Source organism: Blennius ocellaris (assembly GCF_963422515.1).
Source record: "Blennius ocellaris genome assembly, chromosome: 15".
NCBI lineage: Eukaryota > Metazoa > Chordata > Actinopteri > Blenniiformes > Blenniidae > Blennius > Blennius ocellaris.
The window spans coordinates 11,377,746-11,402,445 of NC_137664.1; the positions used below are offsets into that span (position 1 = coordinate 11,377,746).

General features: G+C 39.4%; 2 protein-coding genes across 2 annotated transcripts; one reads left to right on the top strand and one right to left on the bottom strand.

The window, feature by feature from the left end:
* Positions 1–3,550: 3,550 nt before the first annotated feature.
* pde6b (phosphodiesterase 6B, cGMP-specific, rod, beta) lies at positions 3,551–13,413 on the bottom strand (the record flags this gene model as incomplete). Its single annotated transcript, XM_080509914.1, has 23 exons — positions 3,551–3,600; positions 4,292–4,445; positions 5,141–5,224; positions 6,117–6,191; positions 6,346–6,409; positions 6,487–6,594; positions 6,730–6,830; positions 6,951–7,038; positions 8,068–8,177; positions 8,305–8,412; positions 8,494–8,643; positions 8,778–8,843; positions 9,097–9,240; positions 9,388–9,537; positions 9,644–9,691; positions 9,784–9,850; positions 10,063–10,127; positions 10,235–10,309; positions 10,402–10,542; positions 10,682–10,771; positions 11,575–11,727; positions 12,823–13,134; positions 13,255–13,413. The coding sequence occupies 23 exons, from the start codon at positions 13,411–13,413 to the stop codon at positions 3,551–3,553; spliced, it is 2,562 nt and encodes an 853-aa protein (XP_080366040.1).
* A 5,663-nt stretch (positions 13,414–19,076) lies between these two features.
* Positions 19,077–20,229, top strand: rbp4l (retinol binding protein 4, like; the record flags this gene model as incomplete). Its single annotated transcript, XM_080510545.1, has 4 exons — positions 19,077–19,193; positions 19,283–19,419; positions 19,808–19,920; positions 20,006–20,229. 4 exons carry the CDS (start codon positions 19,077–19,079, stop codon positions 20,227–20,229), a joined length of 591 nt encoding a protein of 196 aa, XP_080366671.1.
* Between the last annotated feature and the right edge of the window lie 4,471 nt (positions 20,230–24,700).

A 24,700-nucleotide genomic window follows, 5' to 3' on the forward strand; every position in this document is an offset into this window, starting at 1 on the left:
TCTCGTGTTTTTGTTTTTTGTGCATCTTGGCATAATAAATAAAATTTACAGTGAATGTTCACTGTGACACGATTTTTGGTTAAACAGATTTCTCAGGGTTGTTTTCCACCAAGTCACAAGTCTTTTCCTGTAACATACAAAAACTACTCCTACAATGTTAAGATCTTAACAGAAACTGGCTTTTACCATACAAATTCTGTATGAATAAAATTTTACAATAATTTAATATTCATCATTTGTCACTCAATTATGCATTGTTAATGACATTTTTTCTATAGTATTTACTGGACGGATCATCTGTCCAAAGGACAAATGGAGAGGCAAACAACCAAATCCTCACATTCACACCTAGGGACAAATTTAGCATCAGCAATTCACCTCATGCATGGTTTTGGACTGTGTGAGGAAACCAGAGCACCTGGAGGAAACCCACGCACACACAGGGAGAACCCTGGCCAGTATTTGTACCTGAACCTTCTCGCTGTGAGGTGAGAGAGCCAAACACTGTCCCACCGTATGGAAGAAAAAAAACAAAACTTATCAAATGTTCCTGTATACTTTAGATTTGTTTTTAGATTCTCAGTGTCATTAAGATAAAAGTGAAATACTTCATATGCAATTTAACATTCTAACCTTAACAGTCTGTATACTTTGTGTACTTTACTGTTGCTGGCTGAATTCACATTTAATTCTACCTATGGGGACTGTTGAGGTATGCTTATTGTTTCCGCCAAGTAATTTCAACTGTTGTAGTACAATATTATTTATTTAGAAGAGATTTATTTATTTAAACCACCCCAGTCACCGCAAGAGAAAAAAGAAAAACGTGGATCAATAAGATAACATGTGTTAGTATTAACAGTATAAGATCTATTACCAACGGTGGGATACAATCACAGCAAAAAAAAAATCTAGCAAATCTTCACAACTGTAGTTTCACAGTAAACTTTACCTCATGAGCTTCGCCTCCCTCTGAGTTGACATATGTGGTGACCCGCTTCTTCATTTCTTTTATGGACTTTTGGCAAGATGGTGGACAACATGCTCCAATTTACACCAAGACAATTAATGAAAAAAATCTATTTCACACATTTTTATTTTTTAATTCTTATAATTGTGGTCTCCATTTTGGAGAAAAAAAAAACATGCAACATGTAATATTTTAGGTTAGTCTATTTTTGACTTTTCGAATTCAGATTTTTCATTTTCGTGACTCCGAAGGACAAGGGAGAAAACGGACTTCAAGAAAAGCCAGACTTGATTGACAATCGGAAGCATATTTCAACTGAACCTGTAGTGTGTGTGTGTGTGTGTGTGTGTGTGTGTGTGTGTGTGTGTGTGTGTGTGTGTGTGTGTGTGTGTGTGTGTGTGTGTGTGTGTGTGTGTGTGTGTGTGTGTGTGTGTGCGCGCGCGCATAAGTGCATATGTGTGTGTCCACTTACCTGTCCTTCAGTGGGAGATGAGCCTGGAGAAAGAGCAGGGTTGTAATCCTTGCCTAGTTTAGCAGCAATCCCAGGATTGAGGTCAGGGACCAGTCGTAGAAAGTGCAGTGTGGACAGAAGTGTTCCCTCAATAATCTCATGTTGTATAATATAGCAACCTTCATTGTGAACTCTACTTCACATTACAACATTGTGTTGATCATGCTACAACGATGCAAGTGTGTCTTGTACATGACAGGTCATGATGAGAGCACTCAATGCGCCTCCAAGTATACCCCCCCCCCCCCCAACAATAATACTGTTATTATTGACCATTGATTCACTCGAATACTTTGGTTAAAAATACATTTGCTTTATTTGGTTCCTCATTGTAGACAGGGCGCATGTGGTGAGGCAAGCTTTAAAATACTGACCACAAGGTAAGTCAAATCTATTTAAGAAAGTTATGTGTATACTCACAACACATGTCATACCTAATATTACGTTCCCCGATATACCCGTGCATTTCTCCCATGTGAAATATTTCACAAGCTTAATAAACTCATCTTTCAATAAACAAGGCGAATAAGAAATGAATATGTCACTTGTCCGTATTTGTTGATATCGCTAATGAGAAATAAGCATCTCTATATTCCCTAGAAAAATATTTTATATGTATATATATTTACAACAAGAGAGGGCAGTATGTACAAGTCCTCACACAAAGCAAAGTTGCTGATTTCACGCTGTGTCAAACAGCTGTGTTGCCTGTACTCGTGTTGGTGTCAGAGTAGCTGAAGGCTCAGTGTTCAGTGCTGCTAACCTCGCAGCACAACAGTCCTTTAGTTCAGGTCTTGGACCTGATTCCTTTGGTGTGTCGCTTCCTGTATTTTGAGTTTCCTCTCGCACCAAAGCCAGGGTAGATCTCCTATTAGAAATACCGCCGCTGGGCTCTGGCTGGGCTCTGGCTGACCTCTGGCTGACCTCTGCTCCAGTTCAAACTTTGAAATTATAACCAATATAGACAAACAACAAATTTCAGATTGAAAAAGTAGAATACCCAGTATTAAAATAAAAACCCTTGTGATTTCCTGCATGTGGCCTGTTCTTATTTAATAAGATGTAAGTAACGCTAAACATTGTTGTCTCTGATCACTTTCTTCATTTCTCACACACACCGTGTAAAAGGCATCATGAACAAGCGTCTACAGATTTCTGCTGATCGTAAACGTACATCTCTGCTGAACGGCACTAATGCTCATGAACTGCTACTCTACTCAACTGGAGCGTTACTGTTAGTCTACCTTTGGCTCACTGCAGTCAAGGTAAACAAACTCTCACTTGTAAAGATCAATTGACTGGAAGGAGTTAACTCGTGAACCAGAACATAGATGATTTTCTGATCGAGCCATTAACACTGATCAAACATTTGACATGATAGAGGATTAGATAGAAAAAGACATTAACAGGAAGCTGTCTTCACTCTGACATAATCCAAACTGTACATGAGTATCATTCTCTACACAGATGTACAGTATATACAAGACAAGCCCTAAAATATATGCAGGATTAAAACTCGTCTTAAGAAACCCTAAGGAAGTATGCATATAAAAAAAAGGTTATGGTATTCTGTACATTTGAGACATGAGACAAACACATATGGTACTCAATCACTCTGCTACAAATGTGAATCCTTAAATAATTAGCTGTTTAAAAAGATGCGGGAAACCTGAAATGCAAAAACCCCCTTCACGCTTCATTCAGAATAATTTAAAAACAGGGTTGCGATTGTGTCAGACATGTCATTATGTGGAAGTCATGACTGCTGTTTTTCCAATCAGCCTATTGATGAGCTCCTGCCTTGTTCCCAACTTAATTATTAGCTCACCTGGAAAGTTTCCCTAAGGACCAAACTCTATTCTTCTTGGTGAGGAGATTTCCTTGTTCAGATTTTTCTTTTCCGATTGGACGCAGTTTTCCTGATGGAGGACCGCGGGGCCGTGCACTCGTGTGTCCGTCGTTCCTGACTTCATTCCTTTGGCGTTGAGGCTGCAGTTTCTCTGAGAACTCTGGAGTCCATTGTGAAGTTCTGTGTGCACCTCCATCATGAGCGTTTCCCCGTCAGTCTCTTAGCACATGGAGCAGGTCTTGGAGCCCGAGCCACTGGAGCTGGCATCAGCTGTCAAACAGATAAAGAGTTCAATACACCGGTGGATCGGGAACATGTGGCAGTAATTTCTGAATTGAAGTTATTAATGTCTTCATATTAATTTCTTTGATAATTAAATGAAGATCAAGGAATGCATAATTCTATGGCTTTGCCAGTTATTTACATCAGTGTTTCTATTCAGTTTCTGTTTGGCAGTAGATGAGTCATATAAACTTGAAAACATTTTAAAAAAGAAAATAGTGTTGCCATATGAATCATACTCATAAATACCTATAAAAGTAGAACAAATGATTGTATATACAAACCTAACACACAGTGTTTCTCTGAAGGCACAATTCAGGTATCCAATAGGCTACATGTGGTGTCAATAGGATTATCTAACATTGCAAAAATCGAGCGAGAAATAATTCAAAACTATCAGTGAAGAACAATGGGATATATTGGAAGATATGTAAGGCAGTTTTACTACAAAGCTTGGTATTTTTAAGAAGCACAAATGTTGGAAGGTCTTGAATCACCATAATAACACCTGTTAACAACACCCATTCTGCAGTGAAATATTCAAATGTTCTTGTATTTTCATTTATTATACAATTAATAAACTGCACAGTCACACCAGGTAAAAAAACTAAACTTTGTAGTACGTAACAGCGATACATTTATTGTTGCATTTTGTCTTCTTTCTTCGGAATTGCTTTACCTTTAGCGGCTGCTGCTGCCTGTTTGGCAGCCTTCTCATCCTCAATGGCTTTGAGTGTGGCCTCGTACTCTTCTTTTTTAGCATTCCACTCCTTCCTGTTGTTCAGGATACCGTCCAGCATCGGTTGGATTTGCGGATGGAAGCGGGAGAACTCCTGAAAAGAGGCAATCGAACAGAAAACAAGTTGAGATGACAGTGGGATGGCTCTCGATGATGCACCAGGAAAGACAAGAGAGCGTTAAAGAGAACAGGCCTGATTCTGGAAGAGGGCTTAGTGAAAGCCTGAGTTCAAGATATCTCAGAGTTTCTGAATCAGAACAAGTTAAACTTTCTCCCTGAGCCTAACCTATACACTGACTTTTTCTGTCTCATTCATTCTCATTCAGACAGCCTTGTGTTTGAGATAATTTAGCATTAGATTTCATATTATTGTAGATCTAAAATGTATAATTTGTCACATATCTGCCTGATAATCATTTCAACACAGATGATTTAGTCACAGCTTGATTAAAATTCATTGCTCTTTGTTTATTGCTAGGATTATTATGATTATTTTTTTCAATAGCAGCTCCAAGATAAAAAAAAGACATCTATCAACAAGATGCAGTCACTACTGAATATAGCAGAGAGTACCAGAAGTTACCATGAATGACCTGTTTCACTTAAAAATACTTTCTCGTGCATTATATGTTCAGTCAACCAAAATCACACAATTCATTCCTGTTGCTGCTATCTGAAAGAAAAACACTTAAAAATACTCATCTGAAGCGTGAAACTCACATGAACTGATTTCAAATTTATCAGCTGAAAACAAACATTACGCTGTGATTGAAAGGAACTGTATTGTACCTTGTAGACAAACGTGCATACGAAGTCAATGAAACCACACTGCAGTTTAGGAAGTTCAGCTGCTTTCTTCCTGTCCATCATGGGCTGTTGGGAGGAGAACAAGACGTTAGAAGCACTTACAAACATTAGAGGTCAGTAGTGGTCAGCATCAAGAAATAATGTCTCTGCTTTCTCACACTGCAACAGTCAACTTGTTGATCAATACGTTTTGCATAATAACTTCAGTAGCAACATTAATTACAGTGTGAAATACCTTCTACTGTATGTAAAGGTGCAGCCCGGGAAAGTCGAACATCCATGGTCTATTTATTTATTTATTTAGTCAGTAATCTCAACATTCAACTAAATTGTTTCATACAATTTTTCGATTTTTTTTGTGATAACTATACAATGAGATACAATGCTTTTGATATTTCAAACGTACAACTAAAAATGTTAATGAAAATGACATAAAGCTTTGAAAACTTTCACTTCATGTGGAATTCTGTAAAGCATTGAAGTTTCATCATCGGAATAAAATGAAATTGTCAAAATGTTTGAGATGCACCTGTATATGGCATCGTCATCATTTTATGAGCTATAGAAACCTGGAAGCCACCTGCTGCTGATGTGAATAAATCTAGTTCTAGTAAGTAAGTCTCTAGCATAAGTCAATGCCACACATTTAGAAGCAATTACAGTTTCAGCAAATTTACAATTCTCTTCTCGAGCTGGGGTTCCTTACAGTAAAAAAAAAAGTCTCTGCAGCAAAAAAAAAACCTAGCAACTGTGTACAGGTACAATAATAAAAAATGCAGAACAACAGATGATAGTAAATCCAAAAGACACAAGCTACAAAACACAACTACCACCAGAGTTTGACAGTGAGTTTCTGTTTGGCTGTAGGTTATTTATGATGGAAGAAGTGCACACACACACACACACACACACACACACACACACACATATATATTAAATCAATATTTCTAAACCTCACAATGGGTTGTTGTTCCAGTACTGTCCTCTCCAGGTCACCCTGCTCCCAAAATTCTGCCGCCACAGACAAGGCGACCTGAAAGACACACAACTCTTTGGATCAGTCCCTAAACAATGGTGCCAGAAAATGTATATATCACAGGTCTTTATTTATTCATTAATTAACTTTACAACATTATTATCATTTTGCCTCGTTAGGCCCCCAGTTTATTAATTTTTGCACTCCTCACCTTGCTCTGTACTTCCCAAGGCTTTGTGATAGCAGACAAGTCACATGCGGTCATCATCATGGCCCTGAAAAGGAAACAACATGTGGAGAGTCAAACTCCGGTGGAGGAACAAAGGTGGAAGTGTGCATTTGTTGCACTCACATGACAATCTCTTTTCTGGTTGTTTCTAGGGACATGAAATCAACCCATTTCTTCTCATCTTCGTAGGTGTGTGAAAGGTCCACAATCTTCTGGAACATTGTTCGCTTCCTAGCAAGAAGAGCAACCATGTTATTCCTTCTTCCCTCCTTTCATTGTATTTGTATTTGTGTTTGTGACAGAAAAGGAAGAGTAACATAATGAATTGAATTTAAGTATGGCTAGCGAGTGATCGATTGTACTGACTTAAAATAAAGAGCCAGGTCGGTGGCAATGATGGCGATGTCCATGAGATGAATGACGTGGTCTACCTGCCGCCGGTTGAGGTTCTGGTAGATATTCAGTGTCTGCAGATGAGAGAAGGTGAGGCAAAAAGCGGTGCACGTCATCAAAATGCTACATCAGGCAATCATTTCAGTCACTAACAGGAGTTACTTTCTGACAGAAACCTCTTTTTCTCTCCTCACCTCATCACCCAGGAGAAACTTTCCAAACTCGAGATGGTGTCGTTCCAAGATGGAGGAGCCGTGTAACTTGGCCAGAGGGTTACCAGATCTGGTGAAGCAAAATATCAGCAAGAGATTGACATCAGTCATCACGCCAGTGTGCTTCTGACAAATTCTTTTAATTCAGTTTGGCCAAAAACACTATTAGTAATGTCAGAGTAATTTTACAGAGATTAACCCACATGAGCAGGCAGTGAATGCTGGGGAGCAACATCATGTAATTTAATATCTTCAGTTACTGTGGAATGTTTTCAACTACAAAATATTACATATTGCATATTTAACCTGAGAACATGACTAACACATGGCAGCCTGAAGACTTGTATCATCCATGTTCAATATCGCTTTATCCAGTTCAGGATCAGGATTCCAACGAACTGAACCCAAAGGCTATTCCAGTCCATCACATGCACACAGACAACTACAGCAGTTTAGGGCCACACAGTATCCTTACATGCAGGGAATAAACGAGGAGAAAAAAACAAACTCCACATAGAGAAGCCCAAATTCAAACCCACAACCTTCTCACTATGAGGCGAGAGTGGTAGCCACCGTACTACTAAGCAGCAGAGGAAGAATTGGATGAAACATCAAAATCAATAAATTAGTATTTTAACACAATTAGATTGTGTGAATCAAATTAAATATTATGTGTGCAGTCTTCAAACCAACAAAAGCTTACTGCATTATTACTTATCACAATATGTTAAAATCGCTCAGATTAAATACAAGAAACAAAACAAATGAACAACAGTCCTCGTTTAAGGTTTGTTTAAAATGCCTGTTGTTATAACTGTTGTTGTCATATAATGGTGTTATTGTTAATTCCTACCAGATTCAATAGATTTATGGAACCATATTCAACCAACACACAAACACACCAGCTTCCATTTTTCATTCCTACTCCAGTAGGAGCCACGTTTTTTGTCACAGCAAATATTAACTGAGTGTGAAGCCGTGAGTGTAAATACATTCTGGTAGCACAGACAGCAAACAGTGATTTTAATTCTGTTTGATAATATGTGCATTCACCATAAAATCAATCACTGAGGAGGGAAAACATATTAGCAGCACTTACTTGACTTGATACAAGTTGTTTGTCCCCCTGTGATCGATATCATGAAGGAATCCGGCAGTGATCATGGCCATCACCTCCAAATCTGTGTAATACCGCTTCAACATTCCCGTCTGAACACACAAAGACACACAGAACAGTTAAAAAGCACATTCGCTTTGTCCTCTCAGTTTTTCTACAACTCTTTACGTTTGAAAAAAAAAAATCATTTTGACTAAGGATGGAGCCAGCAGATCTTACTGTTAGTAGTGTAAACATGGTTTGTCCAACGTTGAAGCCATGACGCCAGTTGTGGTAGGTGATCTTTCTGTAACCTTTACTGACTGAGTACATGAAGCGAACCAGCACCTGAAAGGAGGGATTTATCATACCTGAGCAAAAATCAAGCAAGAACTAACGACCTGTTTTTACGTGTGTTTCTAATAATACCTCTTGAGGGACTTGGAATTTCCTAACTACTCCAACTTCATAGTACATCTGAATCCCACATTTAACCAGCTCCATCTCGGTACAGTTCAAATCCGAAAAGTGGAACTGATAGATCTCAAACTTCTTGATCATTGGAGGTAGTTCTTTTTTCTGAAAGGAGAATATAGGTTTTTTTTTTAATGCATCTGTCCAATTATGGAACTGGCAGATGGGAAATTTGACAACAACACTTTGGTATTCATTTATAAAATCATGAGACATCAGAGTGTGCTTTTTTAAATTACCAAGATATCTAAGAGCTCATCCTCTTCACACTCTCTCGGTTCACAGCCATAGAGTTCGCGGGTATTCTGTAAGAAATGTGGTGAATAAATGTGTGAATTCTACATGCATGAACTGTGCAAACAAGACAAAGACCATTTCAAGAAGCTCAGTCTCACACAAAGTCAAGTGGTCATACTGAAAATAGAACATTTATCATTAGGTATTATTGACTGCAGGACTGTTTCTGGTATTATTAAGCACAAGTCTAACTTTAAGTTTTATTCATGTCTAAGTCCGACGGAGGTTAATGTTAAAACAAAATGATGTCACAGGACTGACCAGGACATTCTGAATCTCATCATCACGGCATTTGACGTGATAGAGCACCATGTCCTGAGCGATGTCTTTTCGATTCTCGAGCTTGTTCATTTTGTCGTAGGTGTCTGTGTTCAAAACCGACCATCCCAGGAACTGGGTCAAAGCCTGAGAAAAAGCAGAAACAATAAACCTTTTGAGACATTTGAACCAAATCACACCAAAATGAACACTTTGATTTCTAAAGCCAATCACAAACGGTTCGAGTCCTGAGTATGCCGCCTTTTTCATACGGACACCGAAAGACAAAATTACCTCCATGAGCTGTTCATCCTGATCGTCGAAGGGTTTTCCATCTTTTCTGTTGTAAAATGTGGCCACACCCACAATTTCTTCTTTTTTGTTGACGATTGGCAGGGACAGAACATTTTTTATGGTCCACCCACTGCTGTCCAGTGGCTCGGTCTGCATCGATAAATCATGACAGAAAAATACCCCTCAAGCTGTGTATTTGGAATGTCGCACAGTAGTTTACTTTCCAGTCTAATTGGTGATCCTTTGGGCATCCTACCTGAAACTGGAACGTCTCATCGGCTGGTGCATTCATGATGTTACAAATCTAGAGATCAGAAAGCAAAAAAACTGATCAGTTTGATAGATGTTGACATGCATTGGTCATAAAATAAATGACAAATGATAAATGAAACTCACAAAGCCACTCTCAGCCACATACGTAGGGAGGCCACTGCTCAGGGCCCAATGATCAGCGGCTGGATTTCTGTGTGAAGGACAATAATGAAGTTATCAGATGTGTTGGTAAGTCGTTTGCTTGATCAGGTGGTTTCAATATGCATTTATTGTCATATGGAAAAACAAAAAATAGAATTTCCACTCCTGAAAACGTGTCATCAAGGGTTAAATAACCAATATTATTTTCTCAGGTCACCAACTTTTGAACAACTAAATATAAAAAAAAAAAGATTTACATACGGTATGACTTTGATGTCTTCTTTTCCATGTAAAATATAGTCAATCACTTTGTAGAAAATTACCTCCTACAGGAGGAATGCAAAATTAATATTACAAGAAAAGACCAGACGAACACATCAAAATGTACCATCAAGCTACCTGCTGACAGCTATACAAAGAAATTAGAACACACCCTTCCATCTGGAGTCACAGGGCCAGAGTATGGAGCCTGTTCTCCCATCAACACAGGCCAGATGTCAAAGAACTCCTGGACAGAGACAGAAATGTTGAGAAAAAGTGCAAAACTTCACAGGAATAAATGAACTAAATGTGGCCAAGAGCTGGAACAATGACCATTACCTTTTCCTTTGTCATGTCTAGTAACCCAACAGAGTAGCGGTCACAGTTGAGGTAGGCTCGGACTGTGTACAAGGCTTTGTGAAACTGTCGCTCAATATCTGTCAGCTCTTCAAACACCTTGTTGGCGGACCACAGAAGCAGCTAATGCACACCAGAGACACACAGGGGATGGGAGATCTTACAACATATGTAAACCAAGTGTTTAGTGTATTAACATGAGACACACAGAATAAAAATGCAAATGTTGATTAAAAGTTGTGCACGTTGAGAAGGCCTGTACCTGTCCTTTACGTGTCTCACAGCTGTGGAGGTAACTCAGGTGGTAGATCTTCAAGTTCAAAGAAGCAATTTTTAGATATTTTAAGAAAAGCTGAATGAACAAAGAGGAGAAAAAAAAGACATCTTATAAATGCACAGTAAAAGACGGCGGTTTTCCAAATGCAGAATCTGGATGGCAGCAGCAAGAAAAATCTAAGGGGATGTCTGTTCCCAAAATAACTGTCTCTTTTAAATTATAGGGAAGATTCATTATAAAGAAATAAAAACGTGTAGTACAGTTAGGTCGTCATGAGACAGGTGAGTTTTAGGGTTACTATTGCAACAGCACATCATCAGTTGGGTAAAACAAACCCGCCTCACGACGGCCTAATGAAGAAGAAATAAATCACAAAACTCCAACCCTTTGGACACGAGATGTGAAAACCATTAAGAAGCCTGGCAATAAACCAAAAATATCTGCACATGTGCAATGAAAGGGATGTCCTGGCACTATCTCATGTTTTAAAAACCCAGTAAATTGTGTAGTCACACAATATTCTACACATACTTAACATAGGATGATGCTAAGCATTGTTCTGTTAATATTATTCTCTTCGATATTCAACTCTACATGGGATGTCATCAACCAGCTCTGGCTCTTTTCCATTTATCACCATATGTGATGACATGCTCACAGCTGATCTCTTAATGAGCTAATGCAGAAGTGCTATAATATACCTCACCTATTAAAGCTTAAACAACCAACATGTTTGCTCAGGGGAATTCACTCCCTGTTGCACAGATGACCTTTCTATTTCCAAATCCACTGTTTCTCCTCTTTATAATCAACACATATTCCCTCTGTATCTGCTCTCTGCACCTCCAGGGTTTATATTGTGTGTGAGAGAGACTCACGTCTTCATCCTCAGGAGTGAAATGTGGTCCTGTTTTCTTATTCAGGGCCATGATCACTGCCACCATGTCTTTGCCGTTCAGGATGGGCGTAGCCAAAATGTTCTTGGTCTGGTAATCTGTGAGGTCATCGACGAATGAACTGAAGTACTCATTCTGTAATGGTGAGGACATCATTAAAAACCATCATAAATGACCAACACCATATACATACAATAATTATTTGTCCTCAATATTCACATTTATTTCATATTTTCAGAAGGATAGAAGGAATCGACTATTTTAGAGGGCTTTCAAATGTGAATCAAGGAAATCTCAAGAAAAGTGTTCAGCATACAGTATAAAGAAGAATTGACATATAGGTGTGGCTGCGCAGCTATGATGGGTCACTTCAAGTTGAAGCTAAGGACTTCAAAAAGGACACCATACACATGTGAAATACCATTAAAATGTTCAGATGCAGGTGTGTTATAGATCCCCAGCATCAAAGGAGCCCGGTTTTGATCTGTTTTAGATTCTTGCTGACAGCTAACTAAATGCCACGGGTGTCTAATCCACAGCTTGAGCAGAGGCTGATGGGATCTGAAAATAAATGGATTATGTCTGACAAAGGGATTTGCATCCTCACTTGGTCAAGTATAGATATGTGTAACTAAGTCTTCAACAATTTTAGGCCTTTGATTATGGCCATTCAACACGAGGAATCTTTCTCTGAAGACTTTCTTACATCTTATCAACAGAAGGATGTCAGATTGCATCAACTGTATTCTAATAATTGGTGTTTTTTTTTTTTTTTGCATAATGTATCTCCGAAAGGTTAATCACTGTCAATATCCTGTCAGAACTGTTTCTAGATACTCTTAGCAAAGTATGACTTGAGGGTTACACCTTAAATATCTTATACGACATGACTCTATATAAGCACATCTTGCATTGATTAAACGGCTCAGTTATCATTGATGAGCTACATGCACATTTTTATCTGTAACATGGCATTTTAAACCTTGACCTATATCTGTTCTCTCACAGTTCAGGTGGAAAAGTATCTCAGCTACCCAGCTTGAAATAAAAGTATTTTCAACCCTTTGTTGAAGCCACCTAATTTAGAGTTTGAAAGGGGACGTCTCTAGTGTCCCTCAGTGGCCATATACTGAATTACACTGACAGTTGGCAAAAATAAACTATTCAGGAATGACAATAATGTTTACTGGTGCCATGTTTTCATCATGACCAGGAGCTTGCCCTCCTTACCTGTGTGACATCTTTCACGTTAACAGTCTTCTTGGTCTGGGCCACGTGGCCGACTATTCCCATGTCCAGAGGATAGACGATCTCAGAGTCCGGTGGGACCACACAGTCGTCCAGCTCGGACTCCGTGTTGACGTTGAAGAGCCTCGTGGCCAGCTCACCGATGCCATTCCTCTGCCGGTACATGAACAAGCTGCAGCGGTCAGCTTGGATGAGCGCACTGATCCGCTTCAGGATCTTGAAAACCACCTTCTCCACGTTGATGTTCTCCTGCATGTCTTTGATCAGATCATACATGATTCGGCTTTCTTCAACCTTGAAAGAGTGAAAATAAGCGTTTTCTTCAGAATTTCTCAGGGTTAGATCAGATGAATTTAGCTCCTCACTACTGGTACGACATGATAAGTAATGTTGAGACAATTATCAATACTTTACTTGGCTGAGCTCCTGAAGCTGGGCAAAGTCAATCTGTTTCTCTGGAAGTCCTGAAATCTTCGATATGGAAGAAGGGTTCATCTTCTTGGCAAAGTACTTTTTAGCAAAATCAGGGTTTCCATTGAGGAACTTCTCCACGTCTTCCTTTTGCACGCCCATGGTTCCCTCTTCCTCTTCTGCTCCCCAAACGTTTCGTTCGTTCCCCTCCTCAGTTCAGTGACAGAGATCCTGTTGAGTCCAACACTGCTCAGAAGGAGCTCCCTCCAACCACTCCAGCGAGAAACAACAATCACAAAACTATCAAAATGGATTCAAAACTATCATTAACTCTTGTAGAAACAATGGAATCTTACCCAGGTGTTACACAGGCAGGGGGCGGACAGAGAACACATTCAAATGAATGTAAAAAAAAAAAAAAAGATAATCCCTGTCTGTTAGTGGGATGAGCGAACTGAGCAGGAGAGAGCCCTCAAGAGAAGGCAGAGAGCTCAATCCAAACAATCCTTCTGTCATCAGCAGATAGAGGTGAAGGTTAGCAGGGATCTGCATATACTAAACTCATCAGCTGATCATGTAGTAAAGGATATGTGGGCCAAAGGCTCCTGCCTCCACTGCACTTCAGCACATTCAATCTCATACTGAAGTCTAACTCAGTTCAGTCACACACACGTTTGCATTAAAGGTAAAAATGAGCAGAGAAAATAATTTAAAATTTCAACAAAAGATCAACCTCTCATAACAAAAAAACTGTATGGCTTGTAATGTTTCCATGTGAAAAACGTCTCTTTTTAACTGAGATATTAGTGATATTTTAGTAAAAAAAAAAGGAGTGTAATTTCTCTACAAGCAACTTTTGTTATATTTGTGAGATACACGTTTAAAAGCCTTACAAAAAATAAGAAATATAGTTTTATGCGGAATATTACCATTGTAAGATAAGTGACAAACAGGAGTTGAAACTGTATTAATCAATGGACTTGTTGAAGAAACCCTGAAGAGATTCAATGAAGCTGTTGCCCTGTGAATGACTGGTGGCGTGTCCATGGTGTATCCTGGATGATGGATGGTTGGATGTAACAATTGAGACAGTCTACATACGCACATGGCTGACATATCTCCTCCTTACTTATTATATTTGGTATGGACCTCTCATTCCTGGCTGCTCAAACTTGTTAGGCCAATATCAAACAACCCCTCCTCTGGTGTAAGCCTCATTTATTTATAATACTGGTTGCTTATCTCAGCAACTGTCACTCCTCACATTGAATTCTTAATGCAGTCGATGTGAAAGCAGCGATGTGAAGAAATGTTCAGGTGTTCAGTAAGAAAATTAATCCATTCATTAAGAGCAGGGAGGACCCGTCTATAATAAGGCTTCATAAACACCTTAAACAAAAGGTCAGATAGATAATCTGCTTCCACTATAATAGATTACAGCAGGTCTGGTGTGTGCGTGTGTACGTATTCCTGTTGTGAGGACCAAGATCTTTCAAAGGCTTCAAAGAATTAGTTACTTTGGTTGAGGTGACTTAACATGTTTGTAGGAATTAGTAAAAAAAAACATAATTCGGACCCTTGTGGTAATGGTATCTGCAAGATTCATGTCAAATCTAGATTGTGATTCACTCAAGCTGCACTTCTGAAATCAGAACCGACAGGCTTGTTTGTTCTCAAACTATTGAAACACCTCCTAACCACTGCAGGCACATCATCACAATACGCCAAGGCCAGCTAAACAAAAATATTGGAAATAAGTTACCCACATATGAGAAAATGTAAACAGGGAGTGCTTCTTGTAGCTTCTTCACAATATGTGCCTCCTGCTCCTTTGCTAAAACTTCTGATACGAGTCAGGAGTCTTTGGTCAGGTCCCCTTCTGTGTGTTCGTAAACTCCTACCGGTTTTCATTGTGATCAATGTGTTTCACCAGTTTCTTCCCTTCCCCGGTGTATATAAACCCACATCCCTCATGTTTTCTGTGCCAGATCATTATCGTATTTTTGTATCATGACAACATGTCTTTCCCTATGTTTCTCGTGTTTTGGATTACTCGTGTTCCTGGTCTTTTGCTCATGTCCCCAACTTCGCATTTGGATTACTCCTTCTGAATACTGTTGCCCTGGTCTGAACTGCAATAAACCCCTTAAAACTTTGACCGTTTGTGTGAGTCTGCTTCTGGGTTTGCCACAGGCTGTGACATCTGTGATTCTTAAGCCAAGGTCATGACTTGAGTCCATCCTCTCCTCATTTCAGCCTCTCCCCTCTTTTCAAAAGGCTGTGTTGTGGTCGTGGCATACTGCTGAGGACGAGTGTTGGTTCTCTACCTCAACCGGCATCAGAACCAGCATAAAAGCTCCAAAACTAGTCATGCTTTTGATACCAAATGAGGATAAGTTCATGTACATTGTGAATGGAGTTTAGTTCTATAGCACTTTCCAGGGCTGTATACAGATCTACTAATAATATGTTTAAGGCTGAGATGCATGTTGATGGTGACGGATAACAGGCATGCACGGAGCTTCTTAGACTATCCTGCTTGTGAGATTATGTTGGCAAAGAATAACAAATATTGACCCCACCATCTGTGATTTCATGGAAGCAATTAATTTCCTGCTCATGTACTTTCTCCAAGCACAGCACGCATAACAGGCTTTTGTGTTTTCATCATCAAGTATTTAATCTCTCACGACTAGTTTGAGTTTGAAGTTGCATTGCTGACACTCACCACTGGATGGCAGCACCTACATACCTTGTTAATGCAGTCAAGAAAGGCGTTTAAGCGCCACTGGTCAGCAGTTGTTTCTTGTTCTCATACCTGTGAACAAAGGAAAGTTAAGCAAATGCTCAAATTGTGCTTGATAGATATTTAAGACATGTTGCGCTTCACATTTGTAGAGACGTGAAGCAGAGAATACAGGCAGGACGGAAAGGATGGTTAGGAGTGATCAGTAACAGATTATACTTATGTAACATTTAACTACTTCTCTAAATTTACAATGGTTAAAGAATTACTGAAAAAATAGAAGAATGATGTCTTGTTATAGTTAACAAAATAACCAACGGGTTTAAATAAATATTATTTTAAATGTTTAACTTAGAATTAAAGATATTAAAAGACGATCTTTATCATATATATAACCTATTCCAAGATGTGGAAGTAGGATCGTACTACTAAGCAATACTGCTCATGACAAAAAGAGGAGCAACCTTGTGTCTTTCCTCAGTGATTACACTTTACCTCACAGTAACACAATGTTGTATTATATATATGTAGAGTTGTCAAGTTATGTCGAGTTCAACAGATACAAGAACAGAAAAAAGTGCACGTCGAATGTAAAGGACAACTTTAGATGTTGCTACACAATATATCATGCCAGCAGTAATTTCAAGTGAACAGGGTAAATCCAGGAAATGAGAGTGTATCACCATGTATTTATCACCAAGTGACGCATGTTGATGTTGGCAAGAGTGAGAAATCAATACACAAAATACTTCCTATCATTTCTAAATATTTATTTATATCATGTATCTTTTTATTCCCGAACTGTTGTTTTTGATCATTATTGGGTGGCTTAAATTGTAACCACTTTAAAATGTGTTTATCAAATTATCTAACTGTATTGCCTGGATGTGATTAAAGACTATGGATAGGAAGGATTACAACTTGATTGCTCAACCAAAAGACGACAACACAATTTGGCAGTCCAACTCTCTTTACACACTCAGCTGATGTGTGTTGTGTCCCAATGCCTCCACCGTTCTCCCCCAACTAACCATTTAAAAGATTGTAGGAATATATCCGACATAGCGACGTGATGATTTCATACATATATTACTCTGATAATAGCGTGTGAAGAACTGGTTTGTCCATAATCAAAAGATCTTTAATGTATTCCATCCTGTTTAAAATACTGGGTGCACACTGTAACTGTTTTCCTAAATGCAATAGGTGGTAGTTAATCAGGCTGTGTGATACTATCATGACTTAAATGGTTAGGTTTATTGCACTTCATGCTTGTTGCATCAGATTTTAAACAATATACAACAGTGTCATCAACTTATTGTCATCAAATTATTTAGCTTTGATATAGCAGATGTCTATATCAATTAGGTTTTGCTGTGATCTCAATATAACAGTGATAACACAACGTTCTTATGCCCTCACACAAAACTCACACTAATTTTGGATTCAGTTTTTGCACCATTGTTGATTAAATTGCAGGATGTTTTCTGGAGGACTTTTTAGAAATTGAAGAATTTTGATGATGGCATTTAGCTTTCAATGAAACTCATTAGAAAATCGGGGTGGTTTCTCAAGAGTAAATCATCCATCTGTCGTCTAACCTGCTCCATCAAGATGTAGGAGGGATATACAGTGAGAAGGCCACCAGTCCATCACAGGACAAACTGTCAGCCACAGACACTCCTCAACCACACCTCTGGATAATTCAGAGTCGCCAACTAACCTCAAATGAATGGCTGGGAGGAGGTACCTGGAAAAAACCCACGCATGAACAGTGAGAACATTCAAAGTCAGAAGAACAGGGCTGCCTAAGCCCACCATCAGATTTACTTCAGATTCTGCTATTAAACCTGCGAACCAGCACACATGCTTAAGAGGAGCTTTCAGTTGTTTACATTAGTCGAAGTGATTTATTTCAACAACCTAAATGTACTTGGATACATTTGTGCAATAAATCATGTGAACTTGCTGTGTTATGAATGAAAATGTTGTATAAGTTTTCAGATTCATCGAAAAATGACGGTGCTTCAAATTGCTCGATCAAAAAGAAAATGAAAGAAAAATGCTTGTAATAACTTGAAGTTGGAACCACATACCTATATTGATACTTTGATTGCATGCATTTAAAAAGCAATTTCTTTTAAGCTGGAAAAAAAATAGTTTTTTTTATAAGATTGTATTTTTTGTGAAGCAGCACTTATAAAACAAAGCGCTTGGTGTTCTAATATCCGATAGATGAGACATGCATCCTGTGGCCAAACAAAAACTGTCTGGCTCTGTGTTCCTTTTATGTTTCCTGAGCTTCAACTCATGAGCAGCCTTTTTTTTTTTTTACAGCATCTAATCTCCAAGAAAAGTAATGTTCTTACATTTTATGGTTAACACAAGAATTTTTCGGGAGTTTAATGAAAATTCCAAAACATTTTAATTGTCAGCATGTTTTGCTAGACTTCCAGTCAGTTACATAAAGGTCTAATTGTTTTTATGGTAAGTCTTGGGCAAGTTTGAACGTAGAAGCCAGATTACAGTACGGATTTCTACCCAACAGGATTACCTCTAGATTTAAGCACCTTATTTAGTTCCCAGCAATGAAAATCAGCCATAAGCTTGTCTGTGGTACATGTATATAAGGGCAGCCTTTGACACAAGAGTCGATCTGGAGGATAACCACATACACAGCACCAGGCTTCAGCACTGTCACGACTGAGAAACAAAGCAGGTAAGACAATGAAATATTTTTTTATTATGAGGCAACTGCTTCTTGAAGACTTTAGGTTTTATGAGTGGTGTTGATCAGAAACTATGTGAACTTTTGAAATTAGTCATTTGAAGTAATGTTAAGGATAACGAAAATCAATTGAGATTATTTCTGAACTGAGTGACAACAACTGTGTTGCCTCAGCAACATGAGTAGACTGTGCCCGGTTTCTTATCATTTAACACAAGGACCTGAAAATAACTAATATACAACTTGGGTGGTGTGAGACCCAAACTTACAAAGTTGTGTTTTAAGAATAACTTTTTGTAAAGAGTAAAAAATACCACAAGAATGAAGAAACTTGTGATGATTTTTTACAGAATGGGATCTTGTAAGCTGGCCCTGCTGCTGGTCCTGGTGTCCTGTATAGAGCACTGCCTGTCTGCCTCCTGTGTTGTGGATAGCTTCACAGTGAAAGAGGACTTTGACCCCAAGAGGGTGAGTCTATTCAAAACGCACTTGTACAATGTACATTGAATGAAAGAGCCTAAAACGATTCCTAATGTCCTCTTTACCTTTCTCCGCAGTACGCTGGGAAGTGGTATGCCCTGCAGAAGAAGGACCCCGAGGGCTTGTTCCTGCAGGACAACATCTCTGCTGAGTACACCATCGATGATGACGGCTCCATGACTGCCGCGTCCAAGGGACGCGTCACTCTGTTTGGGTAAGTTAGAGAACAGGAGAGGATGCTTTGCACACACGACAGATAAGCTAATGCAAGACATGCTGAGCTCATCCACCTCTCTTTTGACAAAAGGTCATACTTTCACCCTTTGACCTGATGAGGGGAGCGCAACTTAGATATCCAATCAAAAGTATTGAGCCATGGTGTAACAGGGAACCTTTTTGACAGATTTGAGTACAATCCCAGGATTATGAAGGATTTAGAAGTAATGCATGTTGAAAATATGGCACTTTTACAGTGGATTCCAGCTCCAATGAACAAAAGCAGCCCCTTTTAGCCTAATAAGAACTTCAATACAAAATATATATATATATATATATATCACAGGTGATGCAATTTGAAAGCATGTTTGTGTTTGTCATTGCAGTTTCTGGGTGGTGTGTGCCGACATGGCTGCACAGTACTCTATCCCCGACCCTACTACACCTGCCAAGATGTTCATGAACTACCAGGGACTGGCCAGCTATCTGTCCAGTGGAGGTCAGTCCTAAACACACCACCAGCCTCACTCATCGTATCCTGCACCTTCATGCCTCCTTAACACTCTCGCTTTCTTTTTAACCAGGTGACAACTACTGGGTCATCGACACCGACTACGACAACTACGCCATCACATATGCCTGCCGCACCCTCAAGGAGGACGGCAGCTGCGAGGACGGCTACGCCATCATCTTCTCCAGGAACCCCCGCGGCCTGCCTCCGGCCATCCAGCGCACCGTCCGCCAGAAACAGGATGACATCTGCATGGCGGGACAGTTCCAGCCCGTCCTGCAGTCGGGCGCCTGCTAAACTGCAGGAGAAAGGAAGCAGAGAGAGGACAGCAGCAGTGTGAAATCAGTGAGCTGCAGTCTGCGTGGTCTGACAGCCCCAAGAGGGAGAATGTGAGAGCGTGCATGTGTATGTAAAAGAATGAAAGCAACTAGCAACTAAAGGTTCACCTTATTTTTTTTTTTTAATCAAAAGGAAAATGTTGCTGATTGCAATGGTGTTTTAATTGAATGTGAAAATAAAACAACCAAAAAATATTTTTCTAAACAAATATTGGTGCTTTGTGCTGACTCTTGTAAATACACAATGCCATAATACATGAAGAGAACACAGCTGATGTTTACTCATGTGCTCATGTTTGAAAACACTAACGTGCTGCACTTTGGTCACGTAAGTGGCTAATCCCTCCTGAGCCCAGGAAAATGCAGCCAAACCCAACACAATACGCTCGGTGCAGTAATGTGATTACTGGTGGTCTGATGTAGTGAGATCTTAGGCCTATTAGTCTAACTCCACTGTTCGTCCACTCGGTGAACTGGAGGGTCAACGATCCAAGTCAGGAGCTTTCCGAAAGCCACGGCTTGTTTAGGATCGGAAGGCAGAACTGCTCACAGGAGCTTCTCTGTGAGTCTTTGTGACGTTACATCAGATATAAAAATCAGTTCTCACAGTTCAGCTATCGAGCTGAGGAACAGACGGGAACATTGTGGTTGTCTAATCCTGTTGATGTTACACAACAAGCTGGGCAGCAATCTATGGGCAGCTATGTTAATCGGAAATGGGATAAAGCAACAACTGAAGGCTTTGTTAATGTACTTGGGTTAAAGGGTAAAGTTTTCAGCCATTTCTACTCAAATTTACTTCCACGTCTACCCCCTTTTCAACATTTCTATACATCATTTTACATTTCTATTTTCTTTTTTGGGAAAGATGCAACAACTTTAGCTTTTTTTCCACTCCTCATCCATGTTAGGAGAAAACGGATGAATATCATCACCACATGATGACATAACATGAAATTAACTTGAGTCAATCCATGAGACTATCCTGAACCTATTACTCATTATTTTTATCACACTAATAAACATTTGGAGAGTTGCCATCTCTCTTTATCTTGCTTGCTTAGTTGGCTGTTGGCTTTAGTGCAAGCAGACAATAGTGTTCATCCTATGCATGTATCAGCAGCCTCTAGATAAGCCGTCTACTGCTGTATACATGTTCGTAGACCATGAATCTGTTTCTTTCAAGAACAGATGTTATGCCAAGTTGTGAATAATTGCAATTGAAAAAAATTGTATTCTCTTTAAGGGAGCACATGCAGTGGAGCACCAGAAGGATAAAATATCTGATTTTATTCACGACTGATTAACTTTAACAGACCACAGTAAAATGTGTGAGCCAACCTTTGACTTTCCAGCTTATTGATGCTGCTTTAGTTGAACTTAATGGCTCAATCAATAACTAACCATCCAGTGCTGTTAAGCTAATGTGTGACTGACAGCAATACAATTTACTCTATTAGGACGTCCTCAATAACAGGAATATATCTTAAGTAATACTCAAGTCACTTTCTTGAGCAACATGTTTTTTTTTCATTTACTTTTTAAATATGTAATTTTAGTCGGTTCTTTCAACAAGACAAATTATCAGCAGATGGAACAAATACCTGGAAACACTTCAAGGTAAAAACGTTCCTGATTCAAACTTGCAGGCCAAACTCTGTGTTTGGTTTTTTTTCTCCAAGTACTTCAGCTCTCTTTCATGATCGAAAGCCGTGCAGATACGGTTAAATGTTGGCACGCAATCGTTCAGACGGATGAACGTCTGTGACGTTCTGACCAGGATGTACCTCACTTTTCACTTGGTGTTGGCTGAGATCGGCTCCGGCCTGATTCAACCCCTTATAAACGATGATGGACGGGCCAAATGCAAATTATCTTTACTCTCGAATTTGGAATTAATGTCCACCGGTTACCAGCCAACCAGAGAACAAATACGAAGAAAAACCCAAAGACGCCTTCTTGATATTTAGAGTCACTAATTGACCTTAAATGCATGTTTTTTTTGGGGGACTTGGAGAATAATTCCAACTATAACAAATAATTTTCTTGCTGTGAGGTGACAGCACTAACAACTCACCCACTATGTCACCCATGATGTTTTTGAAAAACGTCATGATTACTTGGTTACTATAGCACTGACACACCTCTTTTCAATCCAATCCAATCCACTTTATTTGTATAGCACATTTTAACAACAACGTGTTTCCAAAGTGCTGCACACGTGACTGCACATAAAAAACTAAACTAAACAGTCCAACACTAAATAAGTATAAAACCATAAAATAAAAATAAAAACAGATTAAAAACTACAAACACATTAAAAAACTACAAATAAGAATACAACAATTTAAAAGAATAAATAGAAATATAAAAACGCTTAAAAAGCAATAAAATAAATAAGAACAATAAAATAAATAAAAGACACAGGGGACCACACGACTCACGCGGTGTGAAAAGCCTGAGAATAAAAGTGGGGTTTAAGACGCGATTTAAAACAGTCCAAAGTGGGGGCTGTTCGGACGTGGAGGGGCAGAGCGTTCCACAGCTTAGGGCCGACAACAGAGAACGCTCTGTCCCCTCTGGTTTTACACTTGGTCTTTGGACCCACGAGCTGGAGCTGGCTCTCAGACCTCAGAGCGCGCGGGGGTTGGTAAATTTTGATGAGATGTGTGATGTACTGAGGGGCCAGTCCATTCAAAGCTTTAAAAACAAACAACAACATTTTTAAATCAATTCTAAAATTAACAGGGAGCCAGTGCAAAGATGCAAGGATTGGGGTAATGTGTTCTCGTTTTTTGGCCCCTGTTAAAAGTCGTGCCGCAGCGTTCTGGACTAACTGCAAGCGGGAAAGTGCTTTGTGGCTAATGCCCGAATAAAGTGCGTTGCAGTAGTCCAGATGAGAAGAAATAAAAGCATGCATGACTTGCTCAAAAAGATTAAAAGATAAAAACGGCTTAACCTTGGATAAAAGTCGAAGATGATAAAAGCCCGATTTTAAAACGCCATTGATCTGTTTATCAAATCTAAAATCACTGTCTATGGTGACGCCAAGGCTGGTGACTTTGGGATGCAAATAATTTTCGAGTGATCCCAAGTCTGTGAGGGCTGATCCAAATACCATCATTTCGGTTTTTCCCTCATTCAGTTTAAAAAAATTCTGGGCTAACCAAGCCTTAATGTCACCTAGACAGTCGAGCAGGGGTGTCAGGGGCCTGTGGTCATTCTTGGCAATGGGCATGTAAATTTGGCAGTCATCTGCATAAAAATGGTAGGACATGCCATGCTTCTTAAAAATCTCTCCAAGTGGGAGGAGATACAAAGCAAAAAGAATGGGTCCTAGGATAGATCCCTGGGGGACTCCACAGTGAAGCGGGGCAGAAGAAGAGGTGGAGTCCCCCAGCCTGACGGAGAAGGACCTCCCCGACAGGTAGGACTTAAACCACTCCAACGCGGTCCCCCTGACACCCACGCAATCTCTTAGGCGGTTTAAAAGAGTTGTGTGGTCGACTGTGTCAAAAGCAGCCGTGAGGTCTAGAAGCACTAAAATGGCAGAGCCTCCAGAATCAGTCATTAAAAACAGGTCATTAAAAACCTTTAAAAGTGCAGATTCAGTACTGTGCAAAGCTTTGTAACCTGACTGAAACGGGTCTCAGGTGCCATTTGCATCTAAAAAAGGTTGCAACTGTGCAAAAACGCATTTCTCTAAAATTTTAGACACCAAAGGTAATTTAGAGATTGGGCGATAATTTGCTAAAACTGCAGGGTCAAGGCCAGGTTTTTTAATCAAAGGCTCTACAACAGCTTTCTTACAAAAGGAGGGCACTATGCCAGAAGCCAAGCTGCTGTTGATGATCTCCCTAACAGAAGAGCCAACGGTGCCCCAAACCTCTTTAAAAAAGCGAGGAGGGACTGGGTTTGTGAGACAGGAGGAAGGTTTTAGTTTGGAAACTATACCTGTGAGCACAGACAGTGGCACAGACTCAAACTGACAAAAAACAGCTGAGCACTGAGTGGATACAGAACACCACAATGAAGAGGGAGATATGTTGGCCCTAATAGCAGCAACCTTTTCATTAAAAAAGGAGAGGAATTTTTCACAAGTTTTCTTTGACATCTCCAATGAAGTGGACGGACACGGATTAAAAACAGAACCAATAGTTTTAAAAAGAACTCGAGGCTTACTGACATTATTCAAAATCAAGTCTGAGAAATATTTCGTTTTTTTCAGCTTTCACAGCACTCTGATAATTTCTCCAGCACTTTTTAAGAATCTGGTGCGAAACCTCCAAACCTTTTTGCTACTGATATCAGAGTGTGAGTTTTTGCCAGGGTATTATATAATCTGAAATAGGCTGAGTTAATTTCTAAAGATGTATCTGTTACTTACGTACTATATTTGTACTGTGAAGTCTATTTAGTGTTCAATGGGG